The 13,246-nt window shown below is 56.3% G+C and overlaps 1 protein-coding gene across 1 annotated transcript in view; it reads left to right on the forward strand.

The window, feature by feature from the left end:
• The window catches only part of Vstm2l (V-set and transmembrane domain containing 2 like), a 25,016-nt gene continuing 11,770 nt past the window's right edge, over positions 1–13,246 (forward strand). Inside the window, exon 1 of the mRNA XM_048347464.1 lies at positions 1–221. Coding sequence (XP_048203421.1) covers positions 98–221 — 124 coding nt within the window. The 5' untranslated portion in view covers positions 1–97. The remainder of the gene's footprint in view (positions 222–13,246) is intronic.

Here is a 13,246-nt window from a genome sequence, read left to right on the forward strand (position 1 = left end):
GGCCGCACCGGGCAGACGCCGGCGGGCGGGCGCGGGGGTCTGCGGGCTCCCGAGCCCCGATGTGAGGCGGCGGCGCCCCCGGCCCCGAGCGCGCGCCATGGGGGCCCCGCTCGCCGCGGCGCTGGGCGCCCTCCACTACCTGGCACTTTTCCTGCAACTCGGCGGCGCCGCGCGGCCCGCCGGCCACGCGCCCTGGGATAACCACGTCTCCTCCGGCCACGGTGAGTCCGGCCGCCGCCCCCACGGACTTCCCTACCGAACCCCACCCCGGCCGCGCCGCTCCAACTTGGCGGTCCCGGGGCTCGAACCCACGCCGGCCAGCCGTGGCGGGAGTCCCAGGACGCCCCCTGCTGGGTCTGCGGGACCCCCCCCCCCCACCCCCGCCCCGCATCCTGACCAGCCCTGCCCAGGCGGGGTGCCCGAGCGCAGCCCTGCTGTCAGGCTGAGAACTGCCCCCCCCCCCAAACACACATACAAATGCTCACAGATACACACCTCCACGACCACACAAGACACGTATCCGCAGCCGCCAACACGCTCACCTTCCCACACAACTACCCGCACACAGCACACACCTCGCAGCTCCCTCCTCGCTCACAAATGCGCCCACTTGTGCCCACCACACAGCTGGCACCATCCACACATGCTTTGCCACAACTCTTGCCTGACTACCTGCAGCAATGAGGACACACACACACACTCACTTGTGCACGCACTTTGCCCACCCGCTCCTCTCTGCCCATTTGCCTTTCCCTTGTGTGGGTTTAACCCCCATGCCATGATTGTCCCTTCCCTCTCCACCCTGCCTCTCTGCCCGTGGGAGTGGGCTCGTGGGGACAGTAGCCTCTGCCTCTGGACACCTGCTAGCCTGGGTGGCAGCGGCCCTTCCAGGTGGGTGGCAGGTATCTCAGGGGTGCGAGCTTGGTGGAGGCCCCTAAAGGACAGCTAGGATAGTTGATGTGGCTGTTCCAGCCAGAGGTGGGCAGTGGAGAGAAAGACCCCAGGCTTTGTCTGCCCCTGCCTCCAGCTCCTCCGTGGCACCACAGACTGGAATGTGAGATACCCCAATGCCAGTCACCACCATAGACGAGAGCAAGAACCCCCAGCACTGCTTGCCCAAGTGGCAGACGCTCCTTCTTGCCCCCAGATGAGCCCAAGTTGGCAGCAGAGTTGAGCGGCATGGGGTAGACAGCTGTGGGACTTCCCTGCCTCCTGTAAACCAGGCTGTGGTATTGGGGTGTGTGTGTGAAAGCTTCCATACATCTCTTCCCCACATGGACCCGGCAGCACTAGTACCCACCACGCTGTGCCCAGGGCTGGGGAAGGTTTGTACAAGGGACAGGGAACAGAGTGGTTGATTCTCAAGGGGATGAATGTGTGGTGTGTGGAGAGAGACAGATCCTCAGGAGAGGCCCTGCTGGGGCAAGATGTCTGTGTGAGATTCCCCCGGGGCAGGAAGGTTCCCAAACCACTCTTGGGGGGGGGACTATGGATCCTGTACCCCCTCTGCTTCACAGCATTGGTTAGAATTCACTCTGTGTCATTTCTACCCCCTTCATATCCCTTACCTATTTCTACCATCCTGGCTGGAGCCATAGTAAAGCGGGCGGGGGGGGGGGGGAGGGAGAGGTTATTTTGCTCCTCAACTACTTGCCAAGGGAAACCAAAGCTCAGAGAGGCAGAGGCGAAGGGAGGTGGCCAAGGTCACGTAGGGAGAGTAGCTGAGCCAGGATGGGCCCCAGGGTGTCAGGCGAAGGCATGGATTTCTTGGACATTCACCTGTCTCCCTGTGGGATTCCCTCCCATTCAAGGGAAACAGAATTTCCTCTCCTCACTCTGCTCCTTGGCGCCGTTGGATGTGACACTAGACTTGCCCAAGGGGGGACTTCCCTGAGTTTAAGGTCCCAAAAGGTACAAGTGTGGAGCTCTGAGGTTTAAGATCATCCTGTTTCTGGGCCTTCAGACCCCCAAGGACTTGGGAGAAGCAGACTCTGCCCTCTGTGTGTCCGTCTCTGCTTGCCTCTGGCGCCAGGTATGGGTGAGGGGCACAGCTTTGGCCCCCAGCTGTGATCTCCCACCCACACCCTGGAGAGGTTCAGCTAAGACCCCGAGAGGAGAACCTGGATACCGGGGGAGTCTGCTGTGTCCTGACCCCCTGTGTGTCTCTGTCTCACTGCTCTGGTCTACCCCTCTGTCCCTCAAGAAACGAGGCAGCTGAGCTGCTCTGCAGGGACCAGGCTGCCTTTCCCCGACATTGGCAGGTTCAAAGTCACCAAGCAGTGGCTGCGGAGGAGCCTCACAGCTGCCCCTCGGCCGGGCCAAGCACTCGCCACCACAGGAAAGGTTTGGAGCCACTCACTTAATCACAAAAAGAAACTGTTATTAATGATAGTGAGACGCTGCGAATAAGTGGGTCATGTCTAATAAGCCATTTGTGTTCAGGAGGAGAATACCAATTTGATAAAAGCTGTGTGTGCTGAAAAAGCTCCAAAATTGCTGTTTAGCAGATTGGAGCCTGATCGTTTCATTATTCCCGGGCTCCGGGTGTCCTCAGCTAGTTCAGGAAATGTGGCCGGGTCAGGAAGGTGCCTGTGTCTGAGGGGGGCAGGAGGGTGGGGGGAGACCTGGAAGCAGAGACTCCTGGAGACTTCCAGAGACCTGGAAGCAGAGACTCCCACAGACCTCCCAACCGCGTGGTGGCTGCTCACTGCTCCAGCTCCATCTGCGTCCAGCCCAGCACCGGGCTAGTGTCTGTGCCTGCCCACCCTGGAGTTGTCACAGGGAGAGCCGGTGGCCAGGCGGGTTGGCCAGCCCTCTGCCTCTGGCTTCCTACCTGCCTCCCACCCCACCCCACCACCCTCTTCCAGGGAGGCCTTGTGAATGTGCACGGGATGCATGGCACACAGTTCTAAGAAGGCATCAGGAAGGGGAGCTGGGGTGAATACACATAATAGGTACTCAGTAAGAGGTGGCTGTTTTGGTTTTCCTTATCAGAAAGGCTAGCTCATGGCCGGAAGTATTGTGGAATGGAAGGAAAGGGGCCGGGCACTGATGAAGTCCTTCCTATGTGCCGGGCACTCGTGCCCTTTGCCGGTGAAAGTGCATTCAGCCCAGAGTCATTGTTCAAAGCCGGTGCTGGATACCTGAGGAAACTGAGGCTCCAGGAGGACCGATGACTTGCCCAAGGTCACTGACTATGTACAGAGAGCTGCAGGGCTGCTTTCACGGGGAAGGTGTGTCTGGGGCTTTTCGATCTGCTAGAAGCAGACTTGATCCAGCCTTGTGTGTCACCCTAACCCAGGTGTGTCCTGCCAGCCGCTCCAAGAGCTGGGAAAGTACCGGCTTTCAGAGGAGTCAGTGCCTCGCAAAGGTGACAACACCTGACCACAGCCACGTGCATCTTTGAAAGAGGCCACTGGATGTCAGTCAGGGAGGGAATGGAAGGCAGAATCTTTGCAAGCTCCTAGCTTCAGAACCTCTCGCCCCCACCAAGGAGTTTGCTACCATGCAGATTCCCCCTAACCCCTAGCAGTTACTGAGGGGACACTGGAGTGGACATTTTTGAGGTGCTGGAGATGGGACCCCAGGGCTTTGCACACACTAGGCAAGTGTTCTACGGAGCTATATCCCTCTCCTGGGACCTGCATTTTAATACACTCCCTGGGTGATTCCTGCGGGATTAGGAAGCCACTGCCAGACCTGGTAGGAGTCAGGTGTGGACATTATGGGGTTCACAGGAGTTTCTGTCCAGACAGGGCCAGGTATTTGGACCCTGAGAGGAGCCCCAGGAAGCCCACTGCAACACACATCCATCCCCCAACACACACACACGCACACACACACACACACACACACACACACACACACACACACACTAGTCCAGCACCTTCAATTATTAATACACCCCAGTGCAGACAAAGATCCTGGCTTGGCTTGCTGGCGCTTCATCCATTGACTGATTCACTCTGCGTTGCCAGGAGGAGGCAGCGGGGCGCCGGGGGAGGGAGGGGCCACCCGGCCATTTGGCAAGCAGCCTGGGCACTGAGAAATGACTCTGGCTCCCTGCGTTCCTTACCAAACTGTTGGTACCTCATAATCCATAAGCCGGCTGGTTTGGTGGCTGGAAGATGGAGAAAATTGAGTCCTGTCTTGCGGAGGTTATGATGTTAAAAATGTGTGTTCGCCTTTGTCTCCAGAGTGGGTGATTAGTGTATCAATTATGCCTGTAAACACTCCACCTTGGGCTGGAGTTTCCTGCCTCCGGTGGGAAGCTGGCCCTCGCAAGCGCTTTTCCCTAGGGCCTTCACACCAATTGGTTTTGACATCGGGGCCTCTGGCCGCCTTTTCCTCCGATGAAGGGAGTCGCAGGTGGCTGGGGAGGGGTGGGGAAGTCTGCTTCCTCTCACCATCATGGCCAGGGTAGAGGTCGTGTCCCCAGAGAAAACAAGACTGTCCCTTCGATTCACAGGAGCCCTGGCAGGAGAAAGAGCATCTAGAACAAACCCGAAGGCCCCTTAGGAAACTCTCCCCAACCCCCTCTCTCAGGGCTGGAAGGACCCTGTCGGACAGGGTGAATGAACCCAGAACTGCCTCACGGTTTCTGCTGGTCTTCAGAATCACAGAGCTGGCACTGCGGGCGGGATAGGCCTATCGAGGGTCACCTCGCTGCTTAAGCAGCATCGTCTCATTTCATCCCGGAAGAACCCTGAGAGGAGGAGACTGTGTAAATGTATAAATGTGAAAAGTGGGACTGGGGAAGGCTAAAAGGCCACACACCTAAGCCAGGAGCTGGCAGCTCACGCCTGTTATCCTAGCTACTCAGAAAGCTGAGATCTGAGGATCAGGGTTCGAAACCAACCCAGGCAGGAAAGTCCCAGGAGATGTCTACCTCTAATTATCCCCCAAAAAAAGAAAGAAAGAAAGAAAGAGAGAAAAGACAAAGAAGTGGAGCTGTGGCTCAAGTGGTAGAGTGTCAGCCTTGAGGGGAAACACTAAGAAAGAACACCCAGGTCCTGAGTTCAAGCCTCAGTACACACACACACACACACACACACACACACACACACACACACACACACATCTAACAACTCAGGAAGTCATATTTGAACCCAGGAATCTGGCTCGAGGACCAGGACCCAAGATCCTGTCGTGTCCAAGGAAGGAGGGAGGAGACACCCAAGGGGAGGGAGAAGGCACACAGGAGAAGGCACAGCTGGGTCTGAAGACTGGGCATTGGCGGAAGGAAGGAGTTTGGCAACCTCTGTGTTGCACACTGTGGGGGCTGCAGAGCCGTGGATGGGAGCCAGACCAGAGCTACCTGGGGGGGGGGGGGGGGCGGGTTCAGAAAGAAGAGGGGAAAGAGCTCTGAAAGGAGCCCGTTTCCAGGGCCTTGGCCACAGTCCGGGACTCTAAGGATCAGACCAGCAGCGGATAGGGCTGCGGGCAGTGTCTCAGCTTGGAAGGGAATTTGGGCCAGCTGGACAGCTAGAGTTCAGAGTTCCTGCATCCTGGGAAAAACATGTATGACCCACTTTTTATGCCCACTGGCCACTGCAGGGACTTCCTGAGGGGGCTGGGCCCCATAGGATACCTATAGAACACATCAGAAGGGCCCAAGATGGAGACCCTCCCTCTCCCCGGGTCACCAAAGTCTCTTCCATCAGAATGGGGCAGTGATCTAACTGGGAGAGGAACACACCCACTTCCAGTGCTGGCCATGGGGTCTGGAGCCCACCCAGCCGGTTCCGTGCAGTGCCCAGTACTATGGGGAAGGGCAGTGGATGGGAGGCTCCTCCCCTTCCTCGAGGGCCTCAGCTCCTATTCTGAGAGGCTCCCTAGGGCCCTCCATGAGTCCCAGGCCTCACAGTGATGCACACAGGCGGGTTTGCGGGGCTCCACAGCAGACGGGACTGGACTGAGGCAACGCACAGGGCACCCCTGGCCCCGTGGAGCTGGTCCTTCTCCCCTCTACAGATGCCAGGGAGCACCTGCCACTTGCCAGGCTGTCTTAGCCCCTGAGGATAGGCCAGGGAGGGGGACAGGTGGGGTTCTTGCTACCTCGGAGGTGTCAATCTAGTGGGAGAGACAGACAAGTAAACCCGTGAAGAATAGCTGGGTTTGAATGATGAAGAGATTTAAATAGCAAGAATGACATTACCTGGGAGGGGGCTCATCTCCTGCGCAGGGTGGGGGGGGTCCCATCATGAGCCCCCCCCCCCCCCCGCCCTGCAACTTCACACAAGGTGTTCAAGCTGGGCCTTCCCAGAGCTGGGATGTTAGGGAGGGACTTCCTTATTTCCCAAGAGAGGCCAGACCGCAGAAGTGGGCAGAGAAGCTGAACACAGTGGGCGTTTAATAAAGATCTGTCACACACCAAAGAGTGCTAGCCCCGGGGCCCGGTGGGTGGAGCCAGCCCAGCAGGGGATGTGGAAGGGGTGGGCCTTCTCTGTCCCCGGTGCTAAGGGGTGGAGACAGCAGCCCTCTGTGCCTTTGTTCCAGCTCAGTGAAAGTGCAAGAGCTGCGTCCTGCCTGGGCTGTGGCGGGCAGACATACTGAGTTTGCCTACCTTTGCCCTGATCTAGCGTATTTCCCGTGCCTCAGTTTCACCATCTGAACAACAATCAGTTCTTAAAAGTTCCAACCTTCTAAAAGTATTCCTGCTGCATCTTCCTGAGCCCTGTCCTTTGTCCCCGCAACCAACCGGTGGGGTGGGACGGTGGGAGGGCTGGGATTGCCCCCAGTCCAAGGAGATTTTTAGAGGGTCTGATCCAAATGCCCTTTCTCTGCACACCTCCCACCTTCTTTTCACTTGATACACACACACACACACACACACACATACGCACGCACACATGCACCAGGGGCACACCCATTTCACAGCCACAGATGTGCCTGGATCCCAGAGCCAGAACTCCACTGCCATAGCCCTGGTTTCTCGGCTCTACTGGGGACATGGCTTCTGGGGTACTAACAGCCCAGCTCTGCCTGGAAGCACCGGCCCCCGGCCCCTCGGTCTCTGGCTGGCATTGTTAGAGGAATGTGCTGAGCCCTGACAGCTCCTGCATGCTGCTCCAGTGAAAGAGGGTTTTCTGTTTGAGTGTGTGCCTGGAGCCTTTTGGGTGACTGTGGTTTGTGGGATAATGGCAGATTGGAAGGGACCCTTAGCTTCTTGGCTCAATGGACCAGGTTGGGGACCACTATAGGGAGGCCTTTGTCCCTCTCACTGATTCCCCTGGAGGCGGGGGTCAGCCCCTGGGGGGCTGGCAGTGCCTGGCTGGGCAGTACTCAAGTTCTTGCCTGCCTGTCTGGGTCTTTCTCTTCTGGGTCTGTTTTCCTCCAAGTTTCTTGGTTGTTCTCTGTTTCTGTAGTCTCTACTTCTCCAGATCTCTCTCTCTCTCTCTCTCTCTCTCTCTCCCTCTTCCTTTCAATCTCTTTCCATATCTTTATCCTGCACAACCATCTTCCTCCTTTCTCATGTTCCCCTCCATTTCTCTTTCCCTGCTCTTTCTCCCTCCTTCTCTCTCTCTTCCTCTGTACCTCTGCCTTTCAATCTCTCTCTCCTGCACACCTGTCTTCCTCCCTTCTCATGTTCCCCCTCCATTTCTCTCTTTCCTTGCTCTTCTTCTCCCCCCCCCCAACCTGTCTCCATCTCTCTCCATCTCTCTGTCTCTCTCTTCAAATAGCATCTCAGGATGTCAATGCATATGTTCTCTATATCAAAATGACCCTCCCCCAGATCAGGCTGAATGAATGAATGAATGAGTGAATGGATAGGTAAATGAACAACTTTTGGTCTAGCCCAGGGGTTCCTAATTTTTGCAGAGGTCACAGTGCTCTTGGAAATCAGAGGAAGATCACCTATCAGTTCCTCAAAAAAAAAAAAAGTGCTGAATGGTTTTGCTGTGGTTTCAAACGCTTTGTTAAGCTTCTTGAGCTGAGCTTCTTTCAGGTTCCAGGGGAAGCAGCCTTCGTGGCTTTTGGGAGGAAACTGAGGCGAGTTTGTGATGAGCCAGCTGGGACTCAGGACTTCTTCCTACCTATCCCCTGCCCTGGCGAAGCATCTTAGGAGGGCAAGAGCAGGGGCTCCCTGGGGACTGGCACAGGAGAATTCCCCCTAGGAGTGCCGCCCTGTCCTGCTGCAGTCAGGACAGGCTTCTGGGTGGAGGCAGACTCCTGCTAGACTTGGGCCTGGGACAGCTGGGGTTGGAAGGAGAATGGCAGAGGCTAGAGAGAGCTGTGCCAGCTGCCTGTTCTCCCCAGGCCCCTCTGGAGACATGTGCCTGCCTATCCGAAAAGTGCTGGGGCAGGCCTGGAAGCTTTTTCTGTTTTCCTTTCCATCCTCGGGATGGCACCTAGGACCCTTCTGGTGCTAGACAAGAGCTGTGCCCCTGAGTGACACCCCATCTCCCTGGAGGTTTTCTGAGCACGGAAGGCCCAGGGATGGGCTGGTGCTTGGGTTGAGGTGGCTGTGGTGAGGGGAAGGGAACTTGGGGGCTGGAGGGGTGAGGCTGGAGACCGAGAGAAGAGAAAGGGTGGAAAGAGAGAAGGGGGAGAGGGAGAGAGCAGAGGGGAACTAGTAGAGGGAAAGAGATGGGTGAAAGGGAGAAGGTAGACAGAGGATGGAGGGGGAAAAGCTGGAGGGAGAGCAAATGGAAGGGAGAGGGTGGAGGAGAGAGGATGGAGGGGAGAGGGAGAGAGGGTGGAGTGGCTCTTAATGGAGAAGGGGCTCCTTGCCCTGAGTTTGGTTTGAAGCCTCACTGCTTCTGTGGGCTCATGGAACACCAGGGATGGCTTCAGTCTGTAGCCATGGTGGAAATATGGGCTGGAGGGGAGACACTGTGGAACTGTGTGTATGTGTGTGTGTGCCCACTTGGTTCCTTTCCTGTCCTTGACTGCACCAGGCTCCTTCCTTCCTGTGGACCTGCCCCACATCCATCCCACTCGGCAGGCTCCCTTGCTCACGTCCCTCGCTCTCCTCAAGGCTGGCTGGGAGCTCCTGAAGGCCAGGAGCCTCTGACTCCCTGTCCAGGCCCACAGGCCAGTCACCCCGGCAACCAGTCAATGAGCCCATCCTGCAGCGGGGAAAGCTGAGGTTTAGACAGATGGGAGGTGGCATACCCCACTGGAAGCCGGGGTGCATGCTGAGCCCTTTGGTTTTTGGAGCCTGGCATTTTGAGGGTGTCTCCGGTGGGGGTGAGGGGGGGGTCTTCACTGAATCTCAGATCCTCGGGAGTGGCTCCCAGCCGAGGCTGAGGCAGGAAGGCGGAGAACAGGCAGCAGGGTGTCTGTTTTGCTTTGTGAGGTTTATAAAAAAAAAAAATCATTTCCGCCCTCGGAGGCAGCAGCAATTACTGCGGGGCACGCTGGGGAGCTGTTTGCCGCCTGTCATCGGCCAAGAAAGGGGTCTCTAATGGAGGCCCCGCAGGCCAGCCACCAAGTGTGGTGGCGCAAACAGCGGTCAAAACAAAGCCACACTAATAATGGAAGGGAGGCCTCAGGCAGGGCCAGAGTCACCTGCTGGCCCCTTGACGGCAGACTCCCCAGCAGGGAGCCGTCCTGGACTCCAGGCGAACTCCCCACCTCCCCTCCCCAGACTTTCTTTGCCCAGAGAAAGGCTGCCTTCTGGCTGGGTCTGGTCATGTTAAATCCCCTACCGGGCAGAAGGAGCCAGAGGTGCAAAGGGCCAGGGACGCTCTGGTTCTAGAACAGCCGTTGTGTTTGGAGAGGTCCGGCTAGTCTCTGTGGTGGGGAAAGGAGGACGGACCAGAGCCCTGGACAGGGAAGGCCAGTGCCAGCCCCACCCCGTGGGAGGAGATGTGAGTAGCCAGCGAGTTGTACTCTTATCTGCTGTGTGCCTGATCTATTCAGCTGTGTGAGTCCACTTTGCTGATAAAGAGACTGTGGTTTAGAGGAAGTGTGGCTGAGGATCAAGTCCATAACAGCCCAGCTCCTGAGCGCGCCTATTTACAGCGGGAACCTAGGGTGCCCTCCCCTCACCCCCATCAGGGGCGGTAGAGGTCCTGAGCAGGGGTCACATTTGAACCCAGGCCAGGGTCCTGGAAGGGGTGGAGCCACAGTTGTTCTATGCTCTGCCCCCCTACCAGCTGGTACCCCCATAACCCGTGTCCTGGGGTATCCTGGGTGCTGGCCTTGGCTATTATTTCTGTGAGTCTCTGCACCCCACTTTCTGATTCCTCATCTGTCTGTTGCACTCTGGGTGTCTGCCCCTCCCCCTGTCTTCACTCCTCTGTTCCACCTGGGTCTGGTGGCAACTTCCGACCTTCCATGGGTAGAGCCAGGTGAGTACGTGGTCAAATCACAGTTCCCACTCTCCCCTAGCCTCTGGAACCTTGCATGGGGCTACTGGGCAAGGGCTCCCACAGCTCCACACAGACAATGCCAGGACGTCCACCTGCTCCCCATGCCGCTGGGGCTTTGACCCTTGCTTGGCTGTCTCCTTCCTCCCAGCATGCGTGTGGGGGAGGGGGCCCCGGCAGAATCCCTTGGGGAAACCTGCTCGGCTCCCACAGTCCTGCGAGTGCCAGAAGATTTTGGCTCTCCTTAAATCTCCCTAGATTTGTAATTCCACTGCTGTCTCCCTCAATATGCGCCTCTGTGTGGCCCAGGGAGGCGCCCTGCCCTCAGCTGCCCACACCGGCTCCTCCACCCTCCCTCTCTCAGTCTGTGTCACAGCAGGGAGAACGGAAGCAGGCGCCCACCTTCGCCAGCCTCAGTTTCCTGGTCTTTCAGAGGTGTAGGGGCCACTTCCTCAGATTGCTAAATTTGATGGGACAGTTTCTTGCATGAAAGAAACACCTCTATTAAAAAGTAATGAAACCACACGGGCCGCCACAGTGGCTGGACTGCCAGCCGCAATGCTAAGCAGCCAGTCGCAGAAGGGACCATCCTAATGCCCCATTGATCCGGACTGTCCACAGTGGGCTCAGCTCTGAGATGGAGCCCAGGGCTAGGGGAGGTGGACTGGGAGAAGCTGCCTGATGGCTGCCTTTGAGGGCGATGAAAGAGGGGGAGGGGAGGTCTAGAGAAGATGTCAGTGGCACAACATTGCGAGTGCATGTTAACATGATGTGTGCATTGGCGGGGCACCAAGGCTTACACTTGTGACACTAGCTATTCAGGAGGCTGAGATTTGAGGATTTGGGTTCAAAGCCAACCTGGATAGGAAAGTCTGTGAGGCTCTTATCTCCAATTAACCAGCAAAAAAAGAAAGAAAAAAAAGAAAAGAAAAGCAAGAAGTAGAGGCATGGCTCAAGTGGTGGAGTGCCAGCCATGAGCAAAATAGCTGAGCAAGAGCACGGAACCCTAAGCTCACACCTGGTTATTAAAAAAAAAAAGGCGGGATGCTGGTGGCTCACACCTGTAATCCTAGCCACTGAGGAGGGCGGACATCTGAGGATCGAGGTTTGAAGCCAGCCCAGAGCAGTAAAGCCCCCATAAGACTCTTATCTCCAATTAATCAGAAGCGGAGCTGTGATGAAGTGGCAGAGTGCTAGCCTTGAGCACAAAGAGGCTCAGGGACAGTGCCCAGGCCCTGGGTTCAAGCCCCACAACTGACCAAAGAAAAAAATTTTTTTCATGTGATTTGAACCTCACTTCAATTAAAATAATTAACTAAGGGGTGACAGCGTCTAAAAAGAAATAAATGTACTCTTTACCCTGACTTACGTGACTGTAACCCCTCTGTACATCACCTTTATCATAACAACTTAAAAGCCTATTGTTTCTCTGTCAAAAGTAGTAATTACCTAAATAGGACAGGAAGCACCTGTGGAGCATGTGCCGGGCAGTCTCCTTCTGGGCAGTGGTATACTCCCGCTGTACAGTGGTCCTTGAGAGGAGTTGCTGTCATCCCCATTATACAGAGGAGGAAACTGAGGCCCGGCACAGTGCTTATGCTTGGGCGCTCAGAAGTGTTCTTTCTTTTCACTCACTCGGGCGAATGTGCCAACGTGTCTACAACTGAGTGATGAGGCAGCTTGGGAACTCTGGGTGTGGGGACCCGTGGTGTGTGTCCGGCACACCTAAGCGATCACTACACCTGCATAAGCTCTCCACCAGAGCTGCAGGTGCAGCTCAGAGAAGTGAAGAGCTCAGGTGATGTCACACAGCAAGTCCAGGGGAGCGTTGGAACCCAGCCCCTTCCCCTGAAACCCCCAGACTCTGCACCACAGCCCCTCATCTTCCTCCCAGGCCCCTTTCCTGGTTGGCCAACACATCAGCACGTCCTTCCTGTGCGCACAGAGCCTCCCATCGCAGGGTACGGGGCAGCCTTGCTTTGATGTTTCCCATTTCATACAAAATGCATGAATTCGGCGCTGTTCTCTGCAAGGCATTCCTGTTCATTCTAATACAAAAACCAATGCGCTTCCCCCATTTTTCTGAGGAGAAAGTTGCTTCCCCAGTTGGAGCAGCAGCAGAAGGAGGCATCTGCTTTCCAGCTGGGCTTCGGGCCTTGCCTTTCCCGAATGAGTGCCAGGCCTTGCCGTGTGCGTGCGTGGTGGTTGGGTGGAGGGGGTCAGGAGGAATCAGTGGCCTGAAAGGTAAGTGGCAGGAGGAGCTCCAGGCCTCAGAGGGAGGTGGTAAGGTGGCTTCTTGGGGCCATGGCTGAAGGCAGCCAGGCTGGGGCTGGGGCAGGGTCTGCTGGCTCCACTGGCAGGACCTGCAACCCAGAACCCTCCAAGGGTTAAGAAAGAAGCTGGTGCTGCTCTGAATGTGACAAGCACAGCTTCCACAGCGTCCCTTGCTACCAGGCAAATTGGAGAGGGAGGCTCAGAGCATGCCGCCTTCCCTGGCTAGAATTTACGGATGCCTGTTTGGTTTTCATAGTGTTGATTTTTACAGTTACCCTCTATTTATGGCAAGTGATGCTGACTTTTCATTTATGACAGTCATAAAAGTCTCCTTTTAAGCTGAATTTATTTAAGTAAAAAAGGGAAAGATGCTTTGAAAATAAATATTAAGTAAATAATAATGCCAGTGGTACAAGGACCCTATGCAGGTGATGAAGGTGTCCCCCAAAAGGCTGGATTTAAGAGCGCTTGTCTCTGGCATGCCCCTTCCGGTCTGTGTGTCTCCTAACTGGGTAACTAACCACAGGCTGCCGAGTTCAAGTCTGTCCCTCCCAACAGCCTTCCCTGACTCTCTAGGCAGACCCCAGCCTGCCTTTCTGTAGGACTGCCCCACCCTTGCACTTCTTCCCAGATCTCTATGTGATTTTTCCCTGACA

The sequence above is a fragment of the Perognathus longimembris genome, chromosome 6, assembly GCF_023159225.1.
Source record: "Perognathus longimembris pacificus isolate PPM17 chromosome 6, ASM2315922v1, whole genome shotgun sequence".
Lineage (NCBI taxonomy): Eukaryota > Metazoa > Chordata > Mammalia > Rodentia > Heteromyidae > Perognathus > Perognathus longimembris.